This window comes from Achroia grisella, unplaced genomic scaffold (genome assembly GCF_030625045.1).
Source record: "Achroia grisella isolate CSIRO2021 unplaced genomic scaffold, CSIRO_AGI_Agris_v1 utg507, whole genome shotgun sequence".
NCBI classification, from domain to species: Eukaryota; Metazoa; Arthropoda; class Insecta; order Lepidoptera; family Pyralidae; genus Achroia; species Achroia grisella.
In genome coordinates, this window is record NW_026712901.1 from 151,027 (window position 1) to 174,998 (window position 23,972).

At 34.6% G+C, this 23,972-nt stretch overlaps 2 protein-coding genes across 2 annotated transcripts; one reads left to right on the top strand and one right to left on the bottom strand.

Moving 5' to 3' along the window:
- Positions 1-258: 258 nt before the first annotated feature.
- LOC131846235 (facilitated trehalose transporter Tret1-like) lies at positions 259-2,528 on the bottom strand. Its single transcript, XM_059195491.1, has 3 exons — positions 2,502-2,528; positions 1,861-1,999; positions 259-1,532 (listed from the first exon to the last, which is right to left on the bottom strand). The coding sequence occupies exons 1-3, from the start codon at positions 2,526-2,528 to the stop codon at positions 259-261; spliced, it is 1,440 nt and encodes a 479-aa protein (XP_059051474.1).
- Positions 2,529-17,817: 15,289 nt separating this feature from the next.
- Positions 17,818-23,246, top strand: LOC131846236 (uncharacterized). Its single transcript, XM_059195492.1, has 2 exons — positions 17,818-21,205; positions 22,655-23,246. Exons 1-2 carry the CDS (start codon positions 17,818-17,820, stop codon positions 23,101-23,103), a joined length of 3,837 nt encoding a protein of 1,278 aa, XP_059051475.1. The 3' UTR covers positions 23,104-23,246.
- The last annotated feature ends 726 nt before the right edge of the window (positions 23,247-23,972 follow it).

Here is a 23,972-nt window from a genome sequence, read left to right on the forward strand (position 1 = left end):
GATTCACATAGAACAAATCATCAGTGAGTAACATGGGATGCATTTATTTCAATTAAATTATAGATCATTATAATGATTACATTAGTGAGAATGTGCCGTTTGGCTAGTAATATTTAAGTCTATTGCAGTTTCATGTCCCATATCTAAAAATATAAAGAATCCTTCTACTGCATTCACATTCATTGTGTTCATTATTCACAACTGAATATCGTGTATCTAATAGTATGTTTTCGAAACTACTTGCAAAAATAATACCTATTACGCAATCAGTTTTACGGTTCCATCTAACATCGGTTTCATTTCTATTGCTGACCTCTTCACCCCTTTGATTTCATCTTCAATATCTTGCAATGTCTTATCCTTAGTTTCTAATAATATAAAATACAACACAAGTATACATAATAACAAGCATATCCCATATATTAAATACATCCCTTGTAATCCTGTACCATCTATAATAAACGGTGTAAATTTCATAGTTACGAAATAAAATAACATATACGATATTCCAGTAACAGACGATCCAATACCTTTGTATTCTAAAGGAAATATTTCTCCAGCAATATTATATGTAACTGGTATAAAACCTATGTAAGATACAAAATTTTGTAACATAACAATAGAAAGTATTATCCACGTTAGTGATGATTGTATTTTGTATTGTTCTTTTAAAAATATTAACAAACTTGTTGACAACATTAGTATAGCTGTCAAAATGCCTGAAAACAAAAGTGCTGTACGCCTTTTCAATTTGTGTATAACAAAAACTGATATAATAGATCCGGTTATTGTGAACAAATCAACAATTAGTGTACAGTAACCAGCAATCGCTTCGTCGGTCACGAGTTCTCTCATAATTTGTATAACATATGTAAAAAGATATAACCTTCCAGATACATCTACAGCAAATATCAATACAGACATCACTAGAGATGCTTTTAGAAATACTTTATCACGAAATGCATATAACAATTCTATTGGAGAAGTACAATTATTTCTATTATGCTTTAGGATTCTTTCAGTCTGAGCGGCCATTAATATCTTCAATTCGTTTTGTTTCTCTACGGATTTTCCGTGTAACCAATAGAAGGAATATTTGCACTCCTCGAATCTTCCTACCATTGCCAAGTAGGACGGACTCTCTGGCCAGTAGAAGCCATTAATAATTATTAATAAATTTGGAAATATTGCAAATATAGCAATCTGTCTCCACGTCCAACACAGCACCAGGGCATGACAAGAGAAAGCTCCTATTAACGAAAACATCTTTTTGATTGCCACTAAATAACCTCTTCGTTTTGGGTCGGAATATTCGCTCGCTATTACACAGTTGATGTAAATCGCTCCTAAACATATTCCATGGACTAATCTGGCTATAAAAAGGGTCAATATATTATTGGCGAAGATATAAATTAACCAGCCAATGGAGTAAATGACAGCTGTACCAATATTTATTACTCTTCGGCCATATTTTTGCATTATTGGCGGGATTGTAAAGTAGCCGATCAAACCTGTGATGGTATTGCAAGAAGCTGAAAGAACAAAATAAGTATTTTAATTTTTAAATTTAAACAATCAGTTCACTTTTTTTATAGTTAATTATTTTTGTTTTATAAAGTTTAATAAACTAAACTCTTAATGCACTACAGCAATTATGGGCTTTTTAATACGTTCCTCATGTCTTTAGTAATCTGTTATTGCATATGTATCTAAGTATTTATATCAGTTTCTAGTATTCATAACACGAGCTCTGCTTAGCTTGGGATTAGATGTGACTGTGAATTGCCCAGAGATTTATGCAGGCTATATCTTTGACCATTGAGGTAAAAAATAGTATTAGGTATATAATGAATTAATTACCTAACCAAGAAGTCTGATCAGGCGTAGCTCGTATCTCTGTAGCATCTGGCGATAGGAGTGCTAAATTTAATGATGAAATAAACACTATCGCCATGCCTGCACAAAATCCATGCGTGATGAAGCCAAATGCAATAAAACTCTAAAACAGAAAATATACATCACCATTATTCATCATCATCATCATTAGTCCTTTACAGTCAACTTCTAGACATAGGTCTTTCCCAAGGCACGCAACTCGGTACGATCTTCAGTCCTTCACGTCCAGTTATTACCTGCAACCCTACGTAAGCCGTCGCTCTACCTAGCCGTTGGCCGTCATACGCTAAGTTTGCCAATTCGCGGTTTCCACTCTGGAACACGTCTACTAGTTATTATTTCCTTGCCTACTTTATAACACTGTTATAAAACAGCAGATAGTATTGGATGTTAATCATTAAATAGTATAAAATGAAGTGAAGTCGCTTCCACCGTCTTTTCGATTAGATCTTTTAAACTACGCAAGGGATTTTAATACAGTTTTTACCAATGGCTAAAATGATTCAAAAGAAAGGTTTATATATATAGTACATGTACAGGTAGCTAGTAATTTTATGAATCTATGGAAAAAAGAGATTAGATAAAAAATAAAGAAAATTACGTACTTGTCGCAGGAAGTATTTGTTGGCCATTATTCTTTGTAAAGATGGTCAGCTGATATTTATTGATGATATCTGATGTTACATGCTGAAATTGATATAAGTAGAAATATAATATAAATACAAATAACATAAGACCCTCTTCCAGAAATAAAAATGTTTTTTAATTATTATTTTTTTACTAATCGTTCCACTTTAATGTAAGAAGAGGACAGATTTATTTGAGAAAAGGTAATAAACAAACAGATATACATATATACTTTGCAGATTTATAATATTAATGTAAATATGTACTAAAACAAATCTGAAGAATAGTTTATTAATAGAAAAATGTTAGTACGTTAACATTCAAAATTTTAGTCGTGAATAATAAATATATTGCAATTCTATTATCAACATCATTATTACATAGTATAAAACAAAGTCGCTCTCGCTGTCTGTCCCTATGTATGCTTAAATCTTTAAAACTACGCAAGGTTTTTTAAATAGATTGAGTGATTCAAGAGGAAGATTTATATATATAATACATGTACACCTGGGCTAAGCCGGGGCAAATAGCTAGTTAAAGTATATATTTTTTTTTATTTATTTATTTCCGGGATAACAACAGCTTGTATTACTAATTTACATTTACAATTTTACCAATCTTAGCCTTATTATTAATTATAGTAATCCACGATATAACTAGAGATACATTGCACTGAACATAAAATAAACGTTATTATATTACAAGTAAGTAGGTACATAAACAGAATGAACATGAATAGACCGAACACATCCAACTAACACCGGCGCTCTGTGCCTCATCACTTCATGCAATAAGACCGGCAGCCCATCCCTATCTCTGAAGGTTTTATAAAACAAATATTTCAATCCATAAAACTTATTAAAAAATTACAGGAAAATAGAAAAACGCTTCTAGCTATGTAATATTATTTTATCTGTGTTCTAGGTAACACAGTTTCGGAGAAATATTTAAAAACCAAACTTATTTATGCGTTTTAATTTGATTGTACTTTTTATTTAATCTTTGCATGTTTTTATTTTAAATAAATGTAAATACTAATGTACTGTACCTGCTTTTAAAATATTCTGACTCTAAACTGCAAATATATGCAGTTTCTTTCATTTATGAAGTGGAAATTTCACAGATTTTATTTTCAAGATTAATATCAATTCTGCTCTTAATTTAAATGACTGATGAATATATTGATTAAAAACCAATGTACTACTAATTATCACAACTTAATGAATGTACAACTGTGTTTTCTTTTTTATCCAACTCAAAATTACCTTTAGTAGAAAATGACGCGTGAATCAACACACGTTATCAAATTTACATTATATGTGTACACAGATGTTTATAAATATAAATTTTGGATAATGATTGTGGTTCCTTTCTTTATAAGTAACATACTAATATGATCCGTATTCCGAAATTACTTAGGCCAAGCAGGTTGTATCACCTTACTAGAGCCAAGGGCGCTTGGTAATACTGGCCATAAATAAAACTGTGTGGCCACTTAAATTTCGAATATAGAAAAAAAAGTAAATTGAAAATAAGAACTGGAGTAAAAGGACCGTATTTTTAACTATTTAAAACAAGAAAATTATTGATTTAATTATTGCAATATCATTGTTTTTATAAAAATCTACGGTCTAAAGTGTATGGCAACTAAAGCGTGTTACACATAGGGACGTTCCTGAGCAAAGGTGAGTAAGTTTGGTGCTGCATTGCTTACTTTGGAGTGTTCGGAGTGTGGAAGGCGTTCTTCCCGGGCGAAATCGTATATCACTTTCTTTTTCCAATAATTATTTTCTTATTAAAAAATACAGTCCACTCACTATTTTTATTTATTCTATATACGGTCGTAAACCAACATAATAAAACATAGGCAAGTGTAATTAAAGTTTTTCAAGAGATAACAAACACGAATGATCCACAAGTAAACTCAATGGACATCTTAGTTTTAAATGGTACAGCACGTTTTACGACTAAGCATACTAGAGGAGTATGAATGAGCCGATATAGGAAATAGCACACCTATTCAGAATAGCCTTAGTTCCGATGGTCGCGGGTTCGATTCCTCGCACGGCACAAACATTTGTATACATGAGTGTGATTGTTTGTATCGGTCTGGGTGTTTTCTATTTATATCATGTACGTATTTATAAAAAATATCTATGTATTCATATCAGTTGTCTAGTACCCATAACACAAGCTTTAGGCAGCTTAACTTGGGACTAGATGGCGCTGTGTGAATTGTCCTGAGATATTATTATTATTATACTAACGTATATCTTGTACATAAAATAAAATAACAACTCCTTTACGTTATTCGACCGAACTCTCAATTTATTAGTGGCTTTCGCGCTTGACAAATTTTTGACAAGGTGACCCAAGAAACTACGTTTTTCAGCACTATATAGGTATAATAGCTATTTGTTATTTTAATAAATAATTATATGTTAACGTAATGACAATTAATAAAAAAATATATATATTTTTTATTACCTACTTGAATTGTAAGTGATATTGTAACTTATTATATAAGGATAAAAAAGAATAAGGTACACGATATTATATTTTTTAGTAACGAAAAAGTTAACTATTAAAGTGTTGTTGTTGTTGGCGACCGGCCGCCGCAATCTCTTTTGATAGTTTTATTATTTTTAAATCTATATTTTTAGAACAGTTCTTTTTATACGTCATGTTTTTTGATACATTTCAATTATTCTATCATTGTCTTTCGTATAGTTCGCAATTGCACATATTAATATATTATTATTGCAAACTACGTGTTTTCATCATTTAGACACCCATACAGTCCACCGATCCGTTATAGTTGTTATTCACATAAAGTTGTCTGTAATAGATTGCTTTAAGCGATTTGTTAGCTCATTTATATTAAGTTCTTTTTTTTGTAAATAATTTTCTGCGCACAATAAAGTTATAAATATTATGATAGTATTTCTTTTTTGCTATTTTTCTCCTTTGCTTCCACAGGTATTTTAATATGTATGGGCCTCAGCCAAATATATAAGAAGTTATATTTTTATCTCAATATTTATTTTTATTTATTTAACTTTAATTGAAATTAAAAGTAAGAATATATATAGAGAGAGAGAGAGAGAGAGAACTATAGGGAAATAACAGAAAGATGTGTAAAAGGTAGAAAGACAGTAAAAAAAGTTTCAAATTTAATAATGTTCCCGCAATTTCTGTTTAAACGAAATTTTACTCTACTGTGTATGAGTATATAATTATTAATATCACCGGCACAGACTTTCTAATATATCGAATACCTCAGTGTCGCCTATTACAGCCGCCAAACAAAACTAAATACACTTTTTTGTAAATACTTATATAATTATAGTTACATGAAAAACCATAAAGCCTATAAAACAAACATAATACAAATGTTTGGCTCGTGCAAGGAATGGAACCCGCGACCATCAGAAGTAAGGAGCTAAACCACCAAACCACTAAAGTTGTTAAAATAACAAAAATAAACACGTTTCGAAAAACTGCCGTATCTAATTCGGAAGTGCTATTCATTTAACATTATCTGTGGGTATCCAGGTGTCAACGCCTTCGTCCACCTCACAGATAATAAATGACCGCACCCCTCAAGGAAATAGACAATATTTTTGTTTTTTCGCGGCAAAGGAAGGGTTCTTTGGACAGCCACTCGGCGGCCACAATTTTCGTGTTTTCCATTTTAGTGACAGACGTTGAAAGATGTAGGTAACGCAGAAAATGGGATGAACAAACAACTAATTATATACAAACAAAAATACCAGAGTTTTTTGTAACATTTTTTGGAATACGATAGTCCTTATGTACAATTATATATAAAAACTAAATTGTAACTAGCAGCCTATAAATATGTGCATTGGCGAGTACATATAGTATATAGGTACATAATTAGACCGCATAAATAGGCCGAGTATAGGTACATAATTAAAAATAAAGTTAAAAAAAAACAAATTCAGATTATGTATTAAGTATCGATTTCTTATAAATCTATCAACCATCCCTCAAATCTTCGCCCTGGCTTTAACACCTTATATTTATACTATATTGAACGATGATAGGCATTTGTTAAATATTTAAGTATCTCTATCTGCTGTCTAGTACCCATAGCACTTGTACTATTGCTTAGTTTGTGAGTTGAAAGTAATAATAACAAAATTTTATATAGAGAACATATACAAAAAGCTAATAGGTTAGAATATGCATTGACTTTTCATTTGTAATGAACTTATATACTGTAAAGTTTCATCGAAATCAGATCAGTAGTTTTTGCATGAAAGAGGAATGTTTTTCTTGGACAACAGGTACCTCATATATATATATATATATATATATATATATATAAATGTATATGAGTGTGTATTTAGTGTAAACATCAATCATTTGCCAATTCCCCAAAGCTAACCGTGCATGGAATGCCTTAGATGTAGGCATTAGAACAGTTACATGAATCTACATGTAAAACTACCGTCAGCAAAACAGTCTACAACAATATATTTTTCATCTAAAAATAACAATTTAGTTAATTATTTTTTGTTATTTGTTAGGGTCTCTTCTTTAAAACTAACACCGGAACTGGTCAATTAAGAAACAATAAAACAAAACTAATATGTTCCATTTGTCAAAATGCTCAACAGTTTAATGAAACGGGTTGCCAATATGACAAAAAGTGATGTTATTTCTACAAAAAGTCCTTTATAAACTGGAACTAACTATTAGACCGAAAGAACTAATTGAACATTTTGTCATTTGAAATAGATTCACAAAGAATATGCTTTTGTGTCATTTCCAGCATTGTATATTTACCAACAATTTATTGTTGGTAAGCTAGACTAGCTATTTCCGCGACTTCGTAAGCGTGGAATATAATTTTATTTTTCAAATTCATTTCAAAAATAAAGGTATCCTAAGTGACTCATTACAACAGCTACTTGCCAAAAAAAGTCCCGTCAAATTAGGTCCAGCATTATCAGAGATTAGCCGGAACAAAAAGTTAGACAGACAGATAAAAATTGTAAAAATTGTTAGTTTGGTGTATGTACCGTATTTATATTCATTTATATGCATGTAGTAAAAAACGGTTATTTCAATATTAGAAACAGACACTGCAATTTTATTTATATGTATAGATTAATGTTTAAGGTTTCTATAAATGAAAACCTGATTAAAACGAAATTAAATTCCGCAAACAATTTTTAGAATAACTTTTCATTGTTACGGAAGTTTGCACAAAATCTTAGACTTCATTGTGATGAGATTGATGAATTATTAATGGCAGTGCGCAGTTATAAAATGTAATGTTTATTTAATCAGTGATTAGAAGTTAGTCAGTGATTAGATAGCCTCGGTGGTCCAGCGGTTTAACAATGCTTTAAACTGTTCGTGGGTCAGATTTTACACAGAGTACAAGTATTTGTATTCATGACTGTGATAGTTTATATCGGTCTGGATGTTTTCTATGTATATTATGTATGTATTTACAAAAAAAACAAAGTATCTATAGATTTAATATATTTATATCAATATGTTAGAGTTCATTTCAATATTGTAAAAAAAATCCGATATTTTAAAAAGATATTAAAAGAAGGTAGTTTGTGCTAATACTAATGAAGTACCTAATGTAAGTACCTAATATAAAGATTATTACAAATATTGTAAATAGCGCCATCTAGTATTTATACATCAACCTACTACACTGACTTCGGTCTATAAATATAGAGGTTGGTAGTTGAATAATCCTCTTTCATTGGGTGAGCCGCGGCATTCAGTTGACGAGCGCAGAGCGTGCGGGTTGTGTTTTGAATACTAATGTTAATTGTATTAGGAATGGGTTTATCCCGGTCTTATTTGGTCCTGGGGGGAAGCTGCAAGTAGTGAAGGTGAGTGTTAATGCATTCTAAAAGGCCCTTTTAAAGCTACACCCGTGTCACAAGTCACGGGCGCTACTTGGGGTTTCCATTGCGGTAGCCGGCTTCAAAGCCTAAGTCGTCATCATTCATTAGTGCCTCTTACAAATAGTCTAATACCCATAACACAAGCTAACTTGTTAACTGGTAACGGATTAACTTATGATAATATCGCTATAAAACTAATAAAATTATTAAAAATACTCTCGTTCACGAGAATGACTTATGAACGATAATGGAATGCTGCACCATCCTGCCCAAAGGTATAAGCTAGTATAGGGTACCAATGGAGGATGATATGATGAGCATCAAGTCAGGTCCAACGTATTACATGACTGACTTCACTTCGAATTATACCATGATAGCTTCCATGGAGGTCGGCCCAAAAATGGAAGGTATAAGGGATCATGGGAGGCACTATTAAAAATAGATACTCATTTTTAATATTCTCCTTCACACCCAGTCAAGCATCTCAACGTCTTTTATATAAAGCCAAAAGACGTCACTTCAGTTAGTATGCTAACTGAAGTGACAATGTTATGACATTACAGTACTTTCTGTCATTAAATTACAAATATCGAGTAATTTTTTCTGTTGACTGTACATATCCGAAACAGGAGCAGTTTGTCCCAGGTATTAAGATAAGGGTAAACATATTGCAACTGCGATTTACATAATAGTATTTATGTAGAATCGTTTCAACTCTTATCACGGATTTCGATTACGTAGGAAAAGGTTAGAACTATTATCGTTACTCGCTCAACTAGTCCCTTAAGAAGGTATATATATATAGGTGTTGGATTTTTAGCGGGTGCACTTTATACAAAGTTCTCTATGGGTATATCAGTCTTCTATTATAATCTGCTTGTTTTGAAAGCCTTTATCACAACTGTATTTCGGTTGAAAATTGAAAATAAAGTTGAGATAAAGTTCAAGCCTCAGAGTACTGTACTTTCGATGGTCGCGGGTTCGATTCCTCGCATGATATAAACATTTGTATTCATGAGTATGCTTGTTTGTATCTGTTGTGATCTGGATGTTTTTTATGTATGTTATGCAAATATTTAAAAAAACGTATCTATGTATATACACATATCAGTAGTTTAGTAACCATAATACAAGCTCTGCTTATTTTGGGACTAGTTACGTTGTGTGAGTTGTCCTGAGATATTATTATTATTAGATATTATGGTATTTTAATCAACAAGAGTGGCAATACATGTGGGACACTTCAGACGTCACGTGATTACGTGATATCATAGTGCTGTTCATGTATGTAGGTAACTGTTACCACTTACCACCAGGGGACCATCAGCTTCTTTTCCATTCCAGTTATACAAAGAAAACTTACCTTTGAGACACTGTAAGGGTTTGTTTTGATGTTTTTATTACAATTTCCCCCTCTGCTTTCTATTTTTACCCTCAAATATCCGGGCTTCATATCGATCACAGTGTTGCCAAACTGAAAGTGACAGGACATGATAAAATAACATTTGTAACAAATTTCATTTGCAATGTTTGAGTAATATGTATATTTTTACTTCGCTTGACTTTAAATATACGATTGAAGATATTTTTGTCTTTTCTTCATAAATCTAAAAAGCTCGTTCCTGACGTATAATAATTAAAATCTTATAAAATTCACATGTCGCAATGTTAGTTTCCATACCCCCAAACGGCTTGATCGATTTTGATATAATTTTATATGTACATTCAGTAGATCTGAGAATAGGTTGTTATCTATATTTTATACGACTAATTGTGACCCATCCCAATTTTTTTTATTTATTGTGAACAATGTTTTTATTATTCATATTGTGGCACTATAACACTGACACATTTACCCCCTTATGTCATTAATCCCTATTTTTAATATCGATATATGATTAATTTATATAGAAATATAATGTTTGTCGTTTATCTATTCAATATTTAAAAATCTCTTGTCACAGTGCTTGTAACAAAGCTCCTCCTAAAGGAGCCAAGCCAATGGTTTGGCTGATTCTTACGAAATTTTGTGTGTTTATTGCTCATAAATCATATAAACTCTTCTTTTTAAGCCCTATTTTTAATTGGACTAGGTACCAAAATATTCACTAGAAACCATTTATAAGGAACTACTATTTTTCCCGGGTCAGCTATTTATATAATTGCTTATAAATACATCAGTTAATGAAAGAAAATACATTTAACTGGTTATTTACGGTTTACTACACCCTTGCTATGCGTAGAACTCGGCAAGTGCAAGCTTAGAATAATGGGCTATCATTAATTACAGGGACGGAGGAAAAACATCCCTCCCTGGATGGCAGGTGAGAGAAATCTTTAGGCAATAGATAGGGGAGAATTATTACCCTCTAGTCCGCCATTACCGTCCCTACAGTTGGTGTTTAATAGTCCAACAGCTGATTAGGCTCTTTTTATAAATTATGATGCTTTTTTTGTAAAAACGTCAAATTAATACTCATTTCAACCTACCTGCGACTTAAATTTTTTTTAGATGAATAATATAGGTCATCATAGTGATCATCATCAGCCCGGAAAACTTTCACTGGTGAACAAAGTCCTCCTCCAAAGATCTACACGACGATCGGTCTTGCGCTGCTCACATCCAAGGCCTTCCAGCTATGTTGCCCAGATCGTCGGACCACCTTCCTGGAGGCCTTCCTGCGTTGTGTTTTCCGATTCGCGGTCGCCACTCGATGGCTTTACTGCTCCAACGGCCATCAATCCTACGAGCTATGTGCCCTGCCCATATTCGCCCCGATATTCGCAATTCTTCGGGCTATGTCGGTCACTCTGGTTCTTCTGCGGATTCTCCTCATTACTGATTCGATCACGCAGAGAAGCTTCAACCATAGCCCTCTCCATTGCTATCTGAGTGACTCTGAGCTTATTTATGAGCCCCACAGTGATGTCACAAGAACGGGAACAATATATCTTATTCATATCAAATTATATTAAGATTCGTTTAACCGTTTATTCGTCAAAAGGTAACAAACAGACAGATGCCCTCAGTGGTCTAACGGTTTAGAACACCTTACGCCTTATGGTCGCGGTTGCGATTCCTCGCACAGTACTAATATTTGTGTGTGAATTTAATTTTTTTTTAATAAATACTTAATAACCGGTTTGTTATATTTAATATCTACTTTGTTTTTGTGTCAAATATATATATATTTTTTCGAACATCTCTAGAAACTCTAGAATTGAGTATGGCGAATTCTCAAAACTCTAGAAATCTAAAACCCTGATATTATTATTATTTTTATTATTCTTATTATTATATTATGTATGTATTTACAAAAAAAAATCTATGTATATATGTATCAGTTATCTAGTACCCATAACACAAGCTCTAGCTAGTTTAACTTGGGTCTAGATGGCGCTGTGTGAATTGTCCTGAGATTATTATTATTATTATGGATTATATTCATATGCTATTGAAATGTGCTAATGAAAAATTCGTCTTTCAAGTCGGTCGAAAACTATTAAAGTGTACAATATCACGAGATACAGGATGATGTCAGGTGTTTCTCCCTCCCCCTCTACTAACCCCCCCGCTCGCCAGGGTCATTTATCAGTCTGCCAGGGCTGACACTTCGCGGTCGGCGCCGTGACAGGGGTGTCACTTATTTTTTTGTTTCGTTAGTACAGAAAAGGTGAAAATAGCAGGTAAGTTATAACATTTAAACAGTTATTTGAAAAGAAAGTTATCAATATATAATATTACCTAGAATGTTGTAGTTTAATAAAGAATAATGTCTGTTACTCTTTTATGCAAAAACTACTAAATGGACTTTGATGAAACTTTACACTAATTTAGCTTACACATCACATAACACATAAGCCATAATTTAAAAAGATATTATGTAAATTGGGCGAAATATAAATGTCAAGTAACTGTGATTCAAACGCAGTTGCGCGGGTCAGCTTGTTACGGATAACTTTATAACGGATGATAATGTAATGGTGCACCCGCCTGCGCTAACGGTATGCACTGGCGGGGCACCAGTAGAGGATGATAGTGATGAGTATGAGGTCAGGTAAGTCAGGCCATCGTGACAAGTTCACCGGGAATTTAACATGATGGTTTCTATGAACCGCGTGGGGATCAACCTGATATGGTACATTGCCAGCAATACAGTATATAATAATACACATGTAACTAGAGCAGGAACACAACAACTACTAATAAAAATGTTTAATAATTGTAATTAATGTGTATATTTACCAAAAGGGCTCACAGCGAAAAAGTAACTAGTCAAAAGTGACATATAAAAACCAGATATCAAAGATACAAGCTTTATAAAAAGAATGGTAGACAAGCTGCCAGCATCAATAAAAATCAAAATTAAAAATTCAAATTTCCACATTCAAAATTCAAAATTACTATATTTAGGTAACACAATTTTCCTACATTCAGGAGGATTTTACTACAACAGGAGGCTCCACTCTTCCATAGCTTATAACCACAGATAACATAATATTACTTATAATAAACATAACTTTTGTAAAATGTTTCTAATTTATACATAACAATACATATTACTATTTCTATTACTATATGATATGGAACAATATCGACGCTATAATTGCAATAACGCTGGTTTGCGCGTAAAGTATTACAAATATTACAGTATTCTTACAACATTCCTGTACGAAGGAAACTAGCAATAAAATGCGAGCTATTGCAATTATCCCGGTTTATTACTGGCAGTTTAAAAAGCGAGTTCCGGTCAAGTGTTGCTTAGAACATACTACGTTCAGAGCTGCCTGCTTCTCCCCTATAGGTACTAAATAACAGATCGAAACAAAAATCTTGTATCTTTTTTATATACATATCTACGTATAGATTATAAAAGCGAAAAATTGTCTCTCTGTCTATTTGTCCCTTTTTCTTAGGGTACATAGGCTATTCTTACCTAAAAAAATGCGAACAAAGCAGCGACAATATAAAAGCGAAAGTTTGTCTTTCTATCTGTTTGTTCCTTTTTCTAAGAGTACATGAACTATTTTTTAAAGCTTAAGTAACGCGGACAAATCATCGGCAAAGTAAGTACATATTAAACAACTGGGTGAATAGGAACAAACAAACTCATACTTATTTTAAAACGTTCGCGTTTAGTAGACATCAAGAAAAAAAACATATTAAGACCCCTTTAACTCTATTAATAAAACATACTCATGAAAACAAATATTTGTATCGTTTAAGAATCTAACCCGCTATCATCGGTAGAGCGGTATGCTAAACCTAGACCATTGAGTATTTCGATATATTAAATTGACTGAATTGTATAAAACCAAAAAATATTGACTCTTAGTAAACGAAAAATATGGGAAATATTTAGCGAACATTTAGGTTGTTTCAACGATTAAAACAACCTAAACGTTCCCCGTTAAAGCGGCCAAACTTCGGGCGAGTTCGTTTTTTCCCCAAGTTATATCTGCCAAAAGCGAGTAAGTTCATTAGGAAACAAGTTAATTGGGTTAATTTGAATTATACCATTTTTTTGGCTTGGCGTCTCATCTCGGCGAGTTCTTAAATTGCAATTAAAATTTGTCGTTTCTCGCACTAGACTTGATAAGGGCTCTTATTTCGCTGCCCCAGGAGTTTTTTCGGTACACAACTTTTTTTATAGCATAGGAAATAAACGAGCTTGCGGCTCATCTGATGGTAAGTGATTACCGCCGCTCATCAACTCGCAACACCAGGAGAATTCCAGTTGCATTGTTGGCCTTTTATGAAGGAATATGCCCTTTTCTTGTAGGTTTCAAAATCGTATCAGATTAGGAGTGGATTGAATATTAGCTGGAAGGTGATTTCACAATGTGGTTGTGAGTGGTAAAAAGTCTCAGTAATAATATACTGTGGAGGAACGCCAGTCATCCAGATGATCAGAATGGTATTTTTGAACGTAGTGAAAGTAAACTTGTAATAAAAATAATTGTATTATTAAATAATTTGTTAGTGTATTTGTTAACTTTACTTTACTGAATATTTATTTGAACGAATGATGAACTTAATCAATTCAATTTGTTCATTGCAATATCTTATTCAGTAAAGGTAACAAACACACATTAGCATTTGTATTTTCTTTGAATTTATTTAATTAAAGATTATATCTATTAGGAAGTATGGTTGGCGGAATGGAGGTCCGTACGTTTCAAGTCATGTCAGTTAGACCAAAATTAATACGCAAATATTTTTATTTATATAAAGTAACTACAACAGCTTCCATTGCGACCGCGTGGAGGTCCACTTCGTTAATCGTAATCTCAACTCTAAATCAACCCAACTTTAATTTTGACTTCTTCTTCAGTCGTTCACTCTTGGCAGAATGGTCGTGGCTTTTATGATGGTATCTCTTCATTGTCCTCCTTGATGACAGAACTCCTCCCAATTTGCCTCTATCTGGTATGGTTTTTTTTTGGCTGCACGAGAACATTGTAGAATGGACTGCTGGTACTGATTTCACGTCAGTCCATCTCATTGCTGATTTACCCAGAGAAATTCTGTCCTCAACCAAACCTTCGATAATAGGCGCTCCGTGCGTCTTTAACGTTCGAACGAAAAATGATTTTGATTATTATCATTATTATTATACCACATTATCATGATTATGATACAAACGCATAAATTATTTTGTTTATTACGTGCGTGACCTAACTATTTCTTATTTTTACTTTCCCTATCCACCCAAAGGTAGTCTGGAAGAGATTGCTTAGCGATAAGACAGCCTTTTGTATCAATTGACATAAATTTTTCTTCCTTGTCGATTCCTCCAGACTGAGGGTCGTGACCACCAGGAATGCTTCTTCCAACCAAAACTCTCCAGGTATTTCTATCTTGTGCTAAGTGGACCGCCGACTGTATATTTCGTTTGACGGCCTCTCGTACAGGATCAGTCCAACTTGCAGGTGCCCTACCTCTGCCCCTTCTTCCGTCATGAGATAAATTATATATAGTATATTTACCACTTTTTTGTAATGTAATTGGTGCAGTAAAACGTAGAAAAATAACAGTCGCACTTCATAGTTAATATTATCATTCCAATATATAACTGGGAACATCGATTACGTACCACTAACAGTCCTAGTTTGAACAAACGAAAACTTGAAGTACGACTATAAGTAAATATACAATTAGAGAACATAGAATTAGTATTCAACAAATAGTGCATAAAGTTAGGGAGCATTGTTCCTCGTCGAAATTTCCATATAAATACGACGAGAGATCTCTCACTGTATTGTTCAAGAATGAGATTAAACGGAAATGCTAACGTTATGTATCTATCTAAATTAGTATCGAAAAGAGGAATGATTACATTTTTTGTATTATGTTCCTTTATTTGTAACGGATAAGCCCATATAATATCAATATAGGCTGTGTATCTGCATTTTAAAATATTTTTATGCGGAAAATACTAACATAAAAATAGCATTGAATGTGCCTATATGTTAGGTTTTGTTTACAATTAGTGTATCTAAACATTTTTACCCTTACAAACGCATTAGGCGACTGATATACAGTCGGTTAGTTATAATACTAAATTAATGCTAATGTTCCAAAGGGTCCCGGTTGTGGGATTATGGAATGCACCAACCCTTTGATTACGACGTCACATTTTCATTGTAGTTTGGCGGCGCTAGTTGTATTAGTGCAACTTCGATCAATCGACTGTATATTAGCAGCCTTACAAAATACACAATATTAAATATTGCCGTCTAATTCTATCTCATTTTGTTAATCATAGATCCTCTTTTCATTTCTCTAGCGGGCTGGAATTCGATGGCTTCGGTGATCTACTGGTTTAGCACACAGCTTTACTTCCGACGTCCGTGGATGCGATTTCTCGCACGATACAAACATTTCTATCCATAAGCATTATTGTTTGTCTGATTATTTTCTATATAATCTAATTAAAGTATTTACAAAAACAAAGTATTTATGTATTTATATCAGACATTTAGTACTAATAACACAGGCTTTACTTAGCTTGGGACTAGATGGCGTTGTGTGAATTGTTTAGAGGTATTATTTCCCGTTTGTATTACGCTCACAAGACCTATATAGTTAGGGGTACAATAATTTATCGCTACGTTCCGAGTTCACGTTATGATTATGTTCAAATCATATAAAGAGCAAACTGTATACCGGAGTGTGTGTGTTGCTGTTTGTTTAGATTAATTTTGAAAAGTAGGTGTTAGTGGTCTAGCAAAGTGTGGTTTCAGAAGACCTTACTTCCGCGTACATATAGATTGTGGAATGGACTACCTGCAGAGGTTTTTTCGAGAGAGTGCAACATGGAGTTTTTTATGAAGTTTATGTTAAGATTTCTTAAGAACGACAACACATACCACAGGTATCAGGTGACATCAGTGGTGTTACAGACATCCATAGGCTATGATAACCATTTACCATCAGACGGGCCGTATGCTTGCCATCATCGTAGATATAAAAAAAATAGTCACGGTTATTGAGAATACACTGCTCTTCTTATATAGACATTTGTTTCAACATTTTCTGTTCTCTTATCGTATCTATCAACTTATATGCCTTATTTACAAAAGAATAATAATTATTACTCTTTATATCTCTATTTTCTCTTTATTACTTCTTCTCTATTACTCTGTGCATAAGCGCAGATAAATAATACAACAATAATGAAAGTAAGTAAGATAGTAACAATAAAAGTCGGTGTTATCACTACAAGCAATCTCTTACAGACAACCTGGAAAAGAGAAGATATGAGGATATATATATATATATATATGTTAAAACAGTAGTAGCAAATCTGCTGTGAGTAGTATAATGCTCAAAGTCACAGGCGCCATCCTCAACCACCACTGGTCGACGTCAAATCTAGCGTCGATGACGGCATCAGTCAATCGACCAGTGAGAAGCACCGCTCATCACGCGACACATATGAGCACCAATAAAAAGGGTGGATACTCCACCCCTATGTAATTTCAAAAACGTTAAGTTGTTGCAATAAACGCTTCATGAGGAGAGGTCACAGTTTCATTTTAAAACACTCTTCCTTTACAAAAAACAAATTAACATAATTTCTTGGACCTTCGTACCCGGATCTTCATCAACCAGCAACCAGAGGAGGACAATTGTTGGATAAAAGGCAGCAACAGCACATCAGTATATCGAACATCATCAATAAAGCGCAGTTCGGTAAGACGTACCAGCCAAGATATCCCTCAACCTTCCTCTTCACCTGTGTTAATACTGTTTTTTCAACGTTTCTAGTGTCGTGTGTTAATACTTCACGCAAATTACGATCGGTGCTAGTGACTACAGTCAACGGTCAACGCTTCAAATTTCGCAAACGTGAGTACTCCATATTCATACCACACAACCCCAATGATGGATCAGGCTAATTTATCAGTTCCCGTAAAATCCCCTACTAGATCTCCTAATAAAACTAGTGAATTAAGTCTATATATACGCAAAAGAGGCGTCATTAAAGGTAGGCTAACAAAATTGGATAAATACATAGAATCAGTCCTTTTACAACCGTCTTCATTCAAAAAAGCCGAATTCAAATTACGCATACAAGGCGCATCTTCTCTATTAACCGATTTTAATGAAGTTCAGTCTAAAATTGAAGAGTATTCTGATGATATCGATGAACAATTAGAGCATAGGGAAGAATTTGAAACAAATTATTACGGTGTGATTGCTAGGGCTGATGAGTTGCTATCTGGTGACAAATCTACCGAAGATTCTCATAAAGGATCTCTTAATTTAATGAAATTGCCGACCTTATCTTTACCTTCCTATGACGGTTCCTTTGAAAATTGGCTGGAGTATAGGGATTGTTACCTATCACTAATACATAACTCCAAAGAAATAAGCGCAATACAAAAATTTCATTATTTAAAATCATCATTGAAGGGTAGCGCTGAATTAGTTATAGACTCACTAGAGTTTTCTGCAGCTAACTATTCCGTTGCATGGGAGTTACTCGTAAATAGGTATGATAATAATAGATTACTTATTCATAACCACGTTAAAGCATTATTTTCAATCCAACCATTGACAAAGGAATCACCAGAGTTATTGAGAAAGCTTATCGACACTGTACTTAAGAATATACGCGCATTAAAAATTCTCGGTGAGCCTACTGAACATTGGGACACACTAATTATTTATATAATCGTTTCAAAATTCGATCCCATCACAGAACGCGAATGGGAGCAACACAAAACACTATTATTTTCAATTAACACCAGTGATTCTCAATGTCGGTTGAAACTTCAAAATTTGCTTGATTTCGTTGGTCGTAGGGCGGACATGTTAGAAACGTTAATAGCGTCAAACAAACCGATGCACAATAATATTAAAAAACAACACATTAATCAGTCGCAAAAGATACACTGTAACGTTTCTTCCATGTCCACAAATAAACCACAACAAAATACAATTACACACTACAAATCCTGCCCTATGTGTCATTCCAAACATCCATTATATTCATGCCAGCAGTTTTTAAATCTATCAGTTTTAGATAGATGTAAAATAGTCACACAAAATAAATTATGCGAGAACTGTTTACGCTTAGGACACTCGGCTACTGACTGTCGATTCGGTCCATGTCGGCACTGTTCGTGTAAACATAATACACTATTACATCGAGATGACACACACTTGCAACGAGAGGTTACTGATGGAGGCACGCAAAATAACGCTTTAACGTTATTCACATTAGATAACAAATCGCATGCACAGGTGTCGACTAATAGTGAACCGGTCTTGCTATCTACTGCAGTTCTTGGCGTACGGGACAAAAGTAAAAACTATATCAGCGTCCGCGCGCTTCTCGATAGCGGTAGTCAGCGGTCGTTCATAACACAATCATTATGCAATAAAATAAACGCACAATTAATACAGTCCACTTATAACATAAAGGGTGTAGGCAGCGCCGTTACACAGTGCACACAGACTTGTAACATCAATATCAGGTCCCTGTGTAGCTCCTATACTACCAATATTCAATGTTTAGTGCTACAACATATAACAACAAAGTTACCATCAACATCAATAAATATAAGTAATATTTGCATTCCTTCTCATATACAGTTAGCGGACGCAAAATATTTCGAGTCACAATCGGTCGACATCCTATTGGGTGCCGATTTATTCTGGGATCTCCTTGATGAAGGAAAGATTCGTCTTGAAAATGGTCCATTTATACAAAACACAAAATTAGGATGGATCATTTCGGGACCTATATATACGCACACTCCTAAATACTCACAAGTTTCATGCAATTTTACTCACACATTAGACTCACAGTTGCGTAAATTCTGGGAACTTGAGGAATTACCGAGGGTCACTAATGTCCTCAGTATTGAGCAAAGGGCTTGTGAGGAACGCTTTACAAGTACCACAACGCGCACAGAGGAAGGCAGGTTTTGTGTGCGCATACCTTTCAAGGATAGTCCTAAATTATTAGGTGAATCATACTCTCAGGCACTGAATCGATTTTATGCACTTGAGAAACGATTACAACGCACACCCGATTATAAACAATTATACATTTCATTTATGCGGGAATACATTGAGCTGGGGCATATGTCACGAATACACACATACAATACTCCACACTACATAATGCCACATCATGGTGTTTTTCGCGCCCATAGTACCACAACAAAACTACGGGTTGTATTCGACGCAAGCGCAAGTACCACCTCGGGTAAATCGCTTAACGATTTACAACTTGTAGGTGCACCTATACAAGGCGATCTAACTGCCATATTATTACGCTTTAGGCAACATCGGTGGGTGGCATGCGCAGACATCGAAAAAATGTATCGTCAAGTGTTGGTACATAACGATCACCGTGACCTACAATTAATATTGTGGCGCGAAAATCCCACTGATGAGATAGGTATATACCAACTCAACACTGTGACATACGGCACAGCATCAGCCCCATTTCTTAGCGTTAGGTGTTTGAAAGAATTAGCGTCTACAACTACAAATACAAACATTAGTAGAATTATACGCGAGGATTTTTATGTAGACGATTTAATTACTGGTAACTCTGACAGCAAAGATAATTTAACTCACACATGTAACGAGATTAGTCGGATTTTGATGACAGGTTGCTTTCCATTACGCAAGTGGATATTTAACTACAAAGAGGACTCGTCATCAACACCATCACATAACTCACACGCTTCAAAGGAGTTATCACTCGGCGATAATGTGCACCAAAAAACATTAGGCCTCGGTTGGTGTAATCAATCTGACACATTTAACTTTCGTACAGAATTCAAAATCGATTATGAAATATTAACTAAACGCGTCATATTGTCAAAGGTTTCTAAAATTTTCGATCCGTTAGGCATGCTTAGTCCTTTTATAATTATCGCAAAGATTTTATTACAAAGGCTATGGTTATTGAAAGTTGGCTGGGATGAACCGCTACCCAATGACGTCACTCACCAGTGGTTGCGATTTGTTGATAGCATTCCATTACTTACGAAAATAAATATACCGCGACACGTAATAGGTAACAATTCATTACGCATAGAATTGCATATTTTTACAGACGCATCACAGGTTGCTTATGGAGCTTGCGCATACGTGCGCAGTATAGGTAACGATAATAAGATTACAGTCCGATTGTTATGTTCAAAAGGAAAGGTCGCGCCTATAAAACCCACCAGTATTCCGCGTCTCGAGCTCTGCGGAGCTTTGTTAGGTGCTAGGCTATATGAAAAAATTAAACAGTCACTACGATGTAATTTTAGTAATATAGTCTTTTGGACCGACTCGACTATTGTTCTCGCTTGGTTACGAATGAATCCTAACTTGTTAAAACCATTTGTACAAAATAGGACGGTTGAAATACAGGAGTTAACGCGCGATCATTCATGGCGGCATATATGTGGTAGCCAAAATCCAGCGGACATAGTATCCCGCGGTGCCTACTTAGACACACTACACACTAATGATTTATGGTGGGAGGGACCGCCTATTTTAATTGATTCAAAGTATAACTCATCAACCATTTGTTGTAGTGAGAATGAGGACAGTTCAGGTCGTCTGTTGTCTGATTTACCCGAGGTTAAATCAAATTCAGTTCATATTTATCACATAACACAAGATTTGAGTTGGTTTCCTTTTAATAGATTCTCACAACTCAATCGCATGATACGCGCCTGTGCGTATATTTTACGCTTCATAAATAACACACAAATTAAAAATAATAAACGGACAGGTGTACTGAGTGTCGATGAGTTGAGTGAATCACAACAAAGGTTAATACATTTTGTTCAATTGGAATCCTACTTTGACATTTACACTACATTAATAAAAAATAATCAATTAAATAATTCGCACAATTTATCAAATTTAAATTTATTTCTAGATAAAAATAATTTAATTAGAGTAGGTGGTCGGCTTAGTAATTCTACTTCATTTACTTACGACAAAAAACATCCCATATTATTATCAGGCAAACATCAATTTACCATACTACTGTTTCGTGCGGAACACAAACGTCTACTGCACGCAGCGCCACAGGCTCTCTTGTATGCGATAAGAGAGGTATGGTGGCCGATTGGTGGGAGAAATATTGCCAGACAAACCGTACATAATTGTGCTAGATGCGCTCGCTTTCGTGCTAAACCGCTAACACCTCTTATGGGTAATCTTCCTGTGCAACGGGTAACCCCTGGATTTCCATTCATGTGTTCTGGAGTCGATTACATGGGTCCGGTTTATATTTTAAATCGCAAGGGCCGGGGAGCACGCGTTATAAAGGCATATGTTGCAATTTTCATTTGTTTTACTACTCGCGCAGTTAATTTAGAATTGGTAGGTGATTTGTCAACAGATGCGTATTTATTAGCTCTCAAACGATTTATTTCTCGCCGTGGTAAACCATCTGACATGTTTTCAGACAACGGCAGAAACTTTGTAGGACTCATGAATGAATTTCAAAATTTTCTCTCTAATTGTTCACAAGATATTATTAACTACGCTATTAGTCAAAAAATTAAATTCCATTTCATACCTCCTTATTCTCCTCATTGGGGTGGTCTGTGGGAGAGTGGTGTACGCTCATGCAAGAATGTATTGCGACGCGTAGTCGGTAACTTGCATTTAACATATGAAGAGTTCAATACGGTATTAACACAGGTCGAAGCTGTTTTGAACTCCCGTCCACTTAGTCCTATGTCCACAGATCCTCATGACTATTATCCCTTAAGCCCAGCTCATTTCTTGGTCGGTCGTCCGCTGACTGCGCCGCCGTGCTCTGATGTTCAAGACTTCACGCCATCAAACTTGACACGATATCAACGGGTAGAACAAATACGCCAACATTTTTGGACAAGGTGGTCCAAAGAATATATATCTGAGATGCAAATAAGGAACAAATGGAAAACTCGCCAAGCAGACCTGAAACCAAACACCTTAGTGCTCATTAAGGACGACCACTTACCTCCATTAAAGTGGCGTTTAGGACGCATCATTTCCACTCTCCCGGGCAAAGACGGGGTATCAAGAGTCGCCGACATAAGGACGGAGACCGGCATCGTTAGGCGGGCATTCTCTAAAATATGCCCTCTTTGGAACGAAGAAGAAGAATTGAAAGTGGAACCTTCCAAGGCCGGGGGCATGTTAAAACAGTAGTAGCAAATCTGCTGTGAGTAGTATAATGCTCAAAGTCACAGGCGCCATCCTCAACCACCACTGGTCGACGTCAAATCTAGCGTCGATGACGGCATCAGTCAATCGACCAGTGAGAAGCACCGCTCATCACGCGACACATATGAGCACCAATAAAAAGGGTGGATACTCCACCCCTATGTAATTTCAAAAACGTTAAGTTGTTGCAATAAACGCTTCATGAGGAGAGGTCACAGTTTCATTTTAAAACACTCTTCCTTTACAAAAAACAAATTAACAATATATATATATATATATATATATGTATATAGGAAAGATAAGATAGATAACATACAACACATTTTACTTACAAATTTTTATTTACTAAACTAATAAATAAATATACATAATATATGCATAAATACATAAACTTATGCATGTACTATATATAGGAAGGTATCAGAAAAAACATGAGCTATAGATAGCAATAATGTGATCTCAGTATTTCTTTATTTCATGTTTTTGAGCAGGTCTAATGAAGAATCCTATATTTTGTTCATCGAGTAGTTTAAGAGAGGTGTGAAAGTATATTTGTTTAAGTTACTAAATTTCAAAAACAGAAGCGAAAGCAATATCATCGCCTTTGTCTGGTTTTGTTTCCAAATTAAAGTTTTGGATTGCGTTCAGTTTAGGGTTACCGAACGTAATATTTTTTTCCTCGTATGAAGAGGTAAAATATTTTGTATATTGCTCAAAATACCTCAATGGGGCCATATCCCATTGCTATCTACGTTGACGTCCACGATGATTTTCAGGAGGACCCGCCCCCTGAAAATCATCGTAATAAATTCATGGGCTAACTGACATGACCTCAGGCTCATTTTATTATCCTC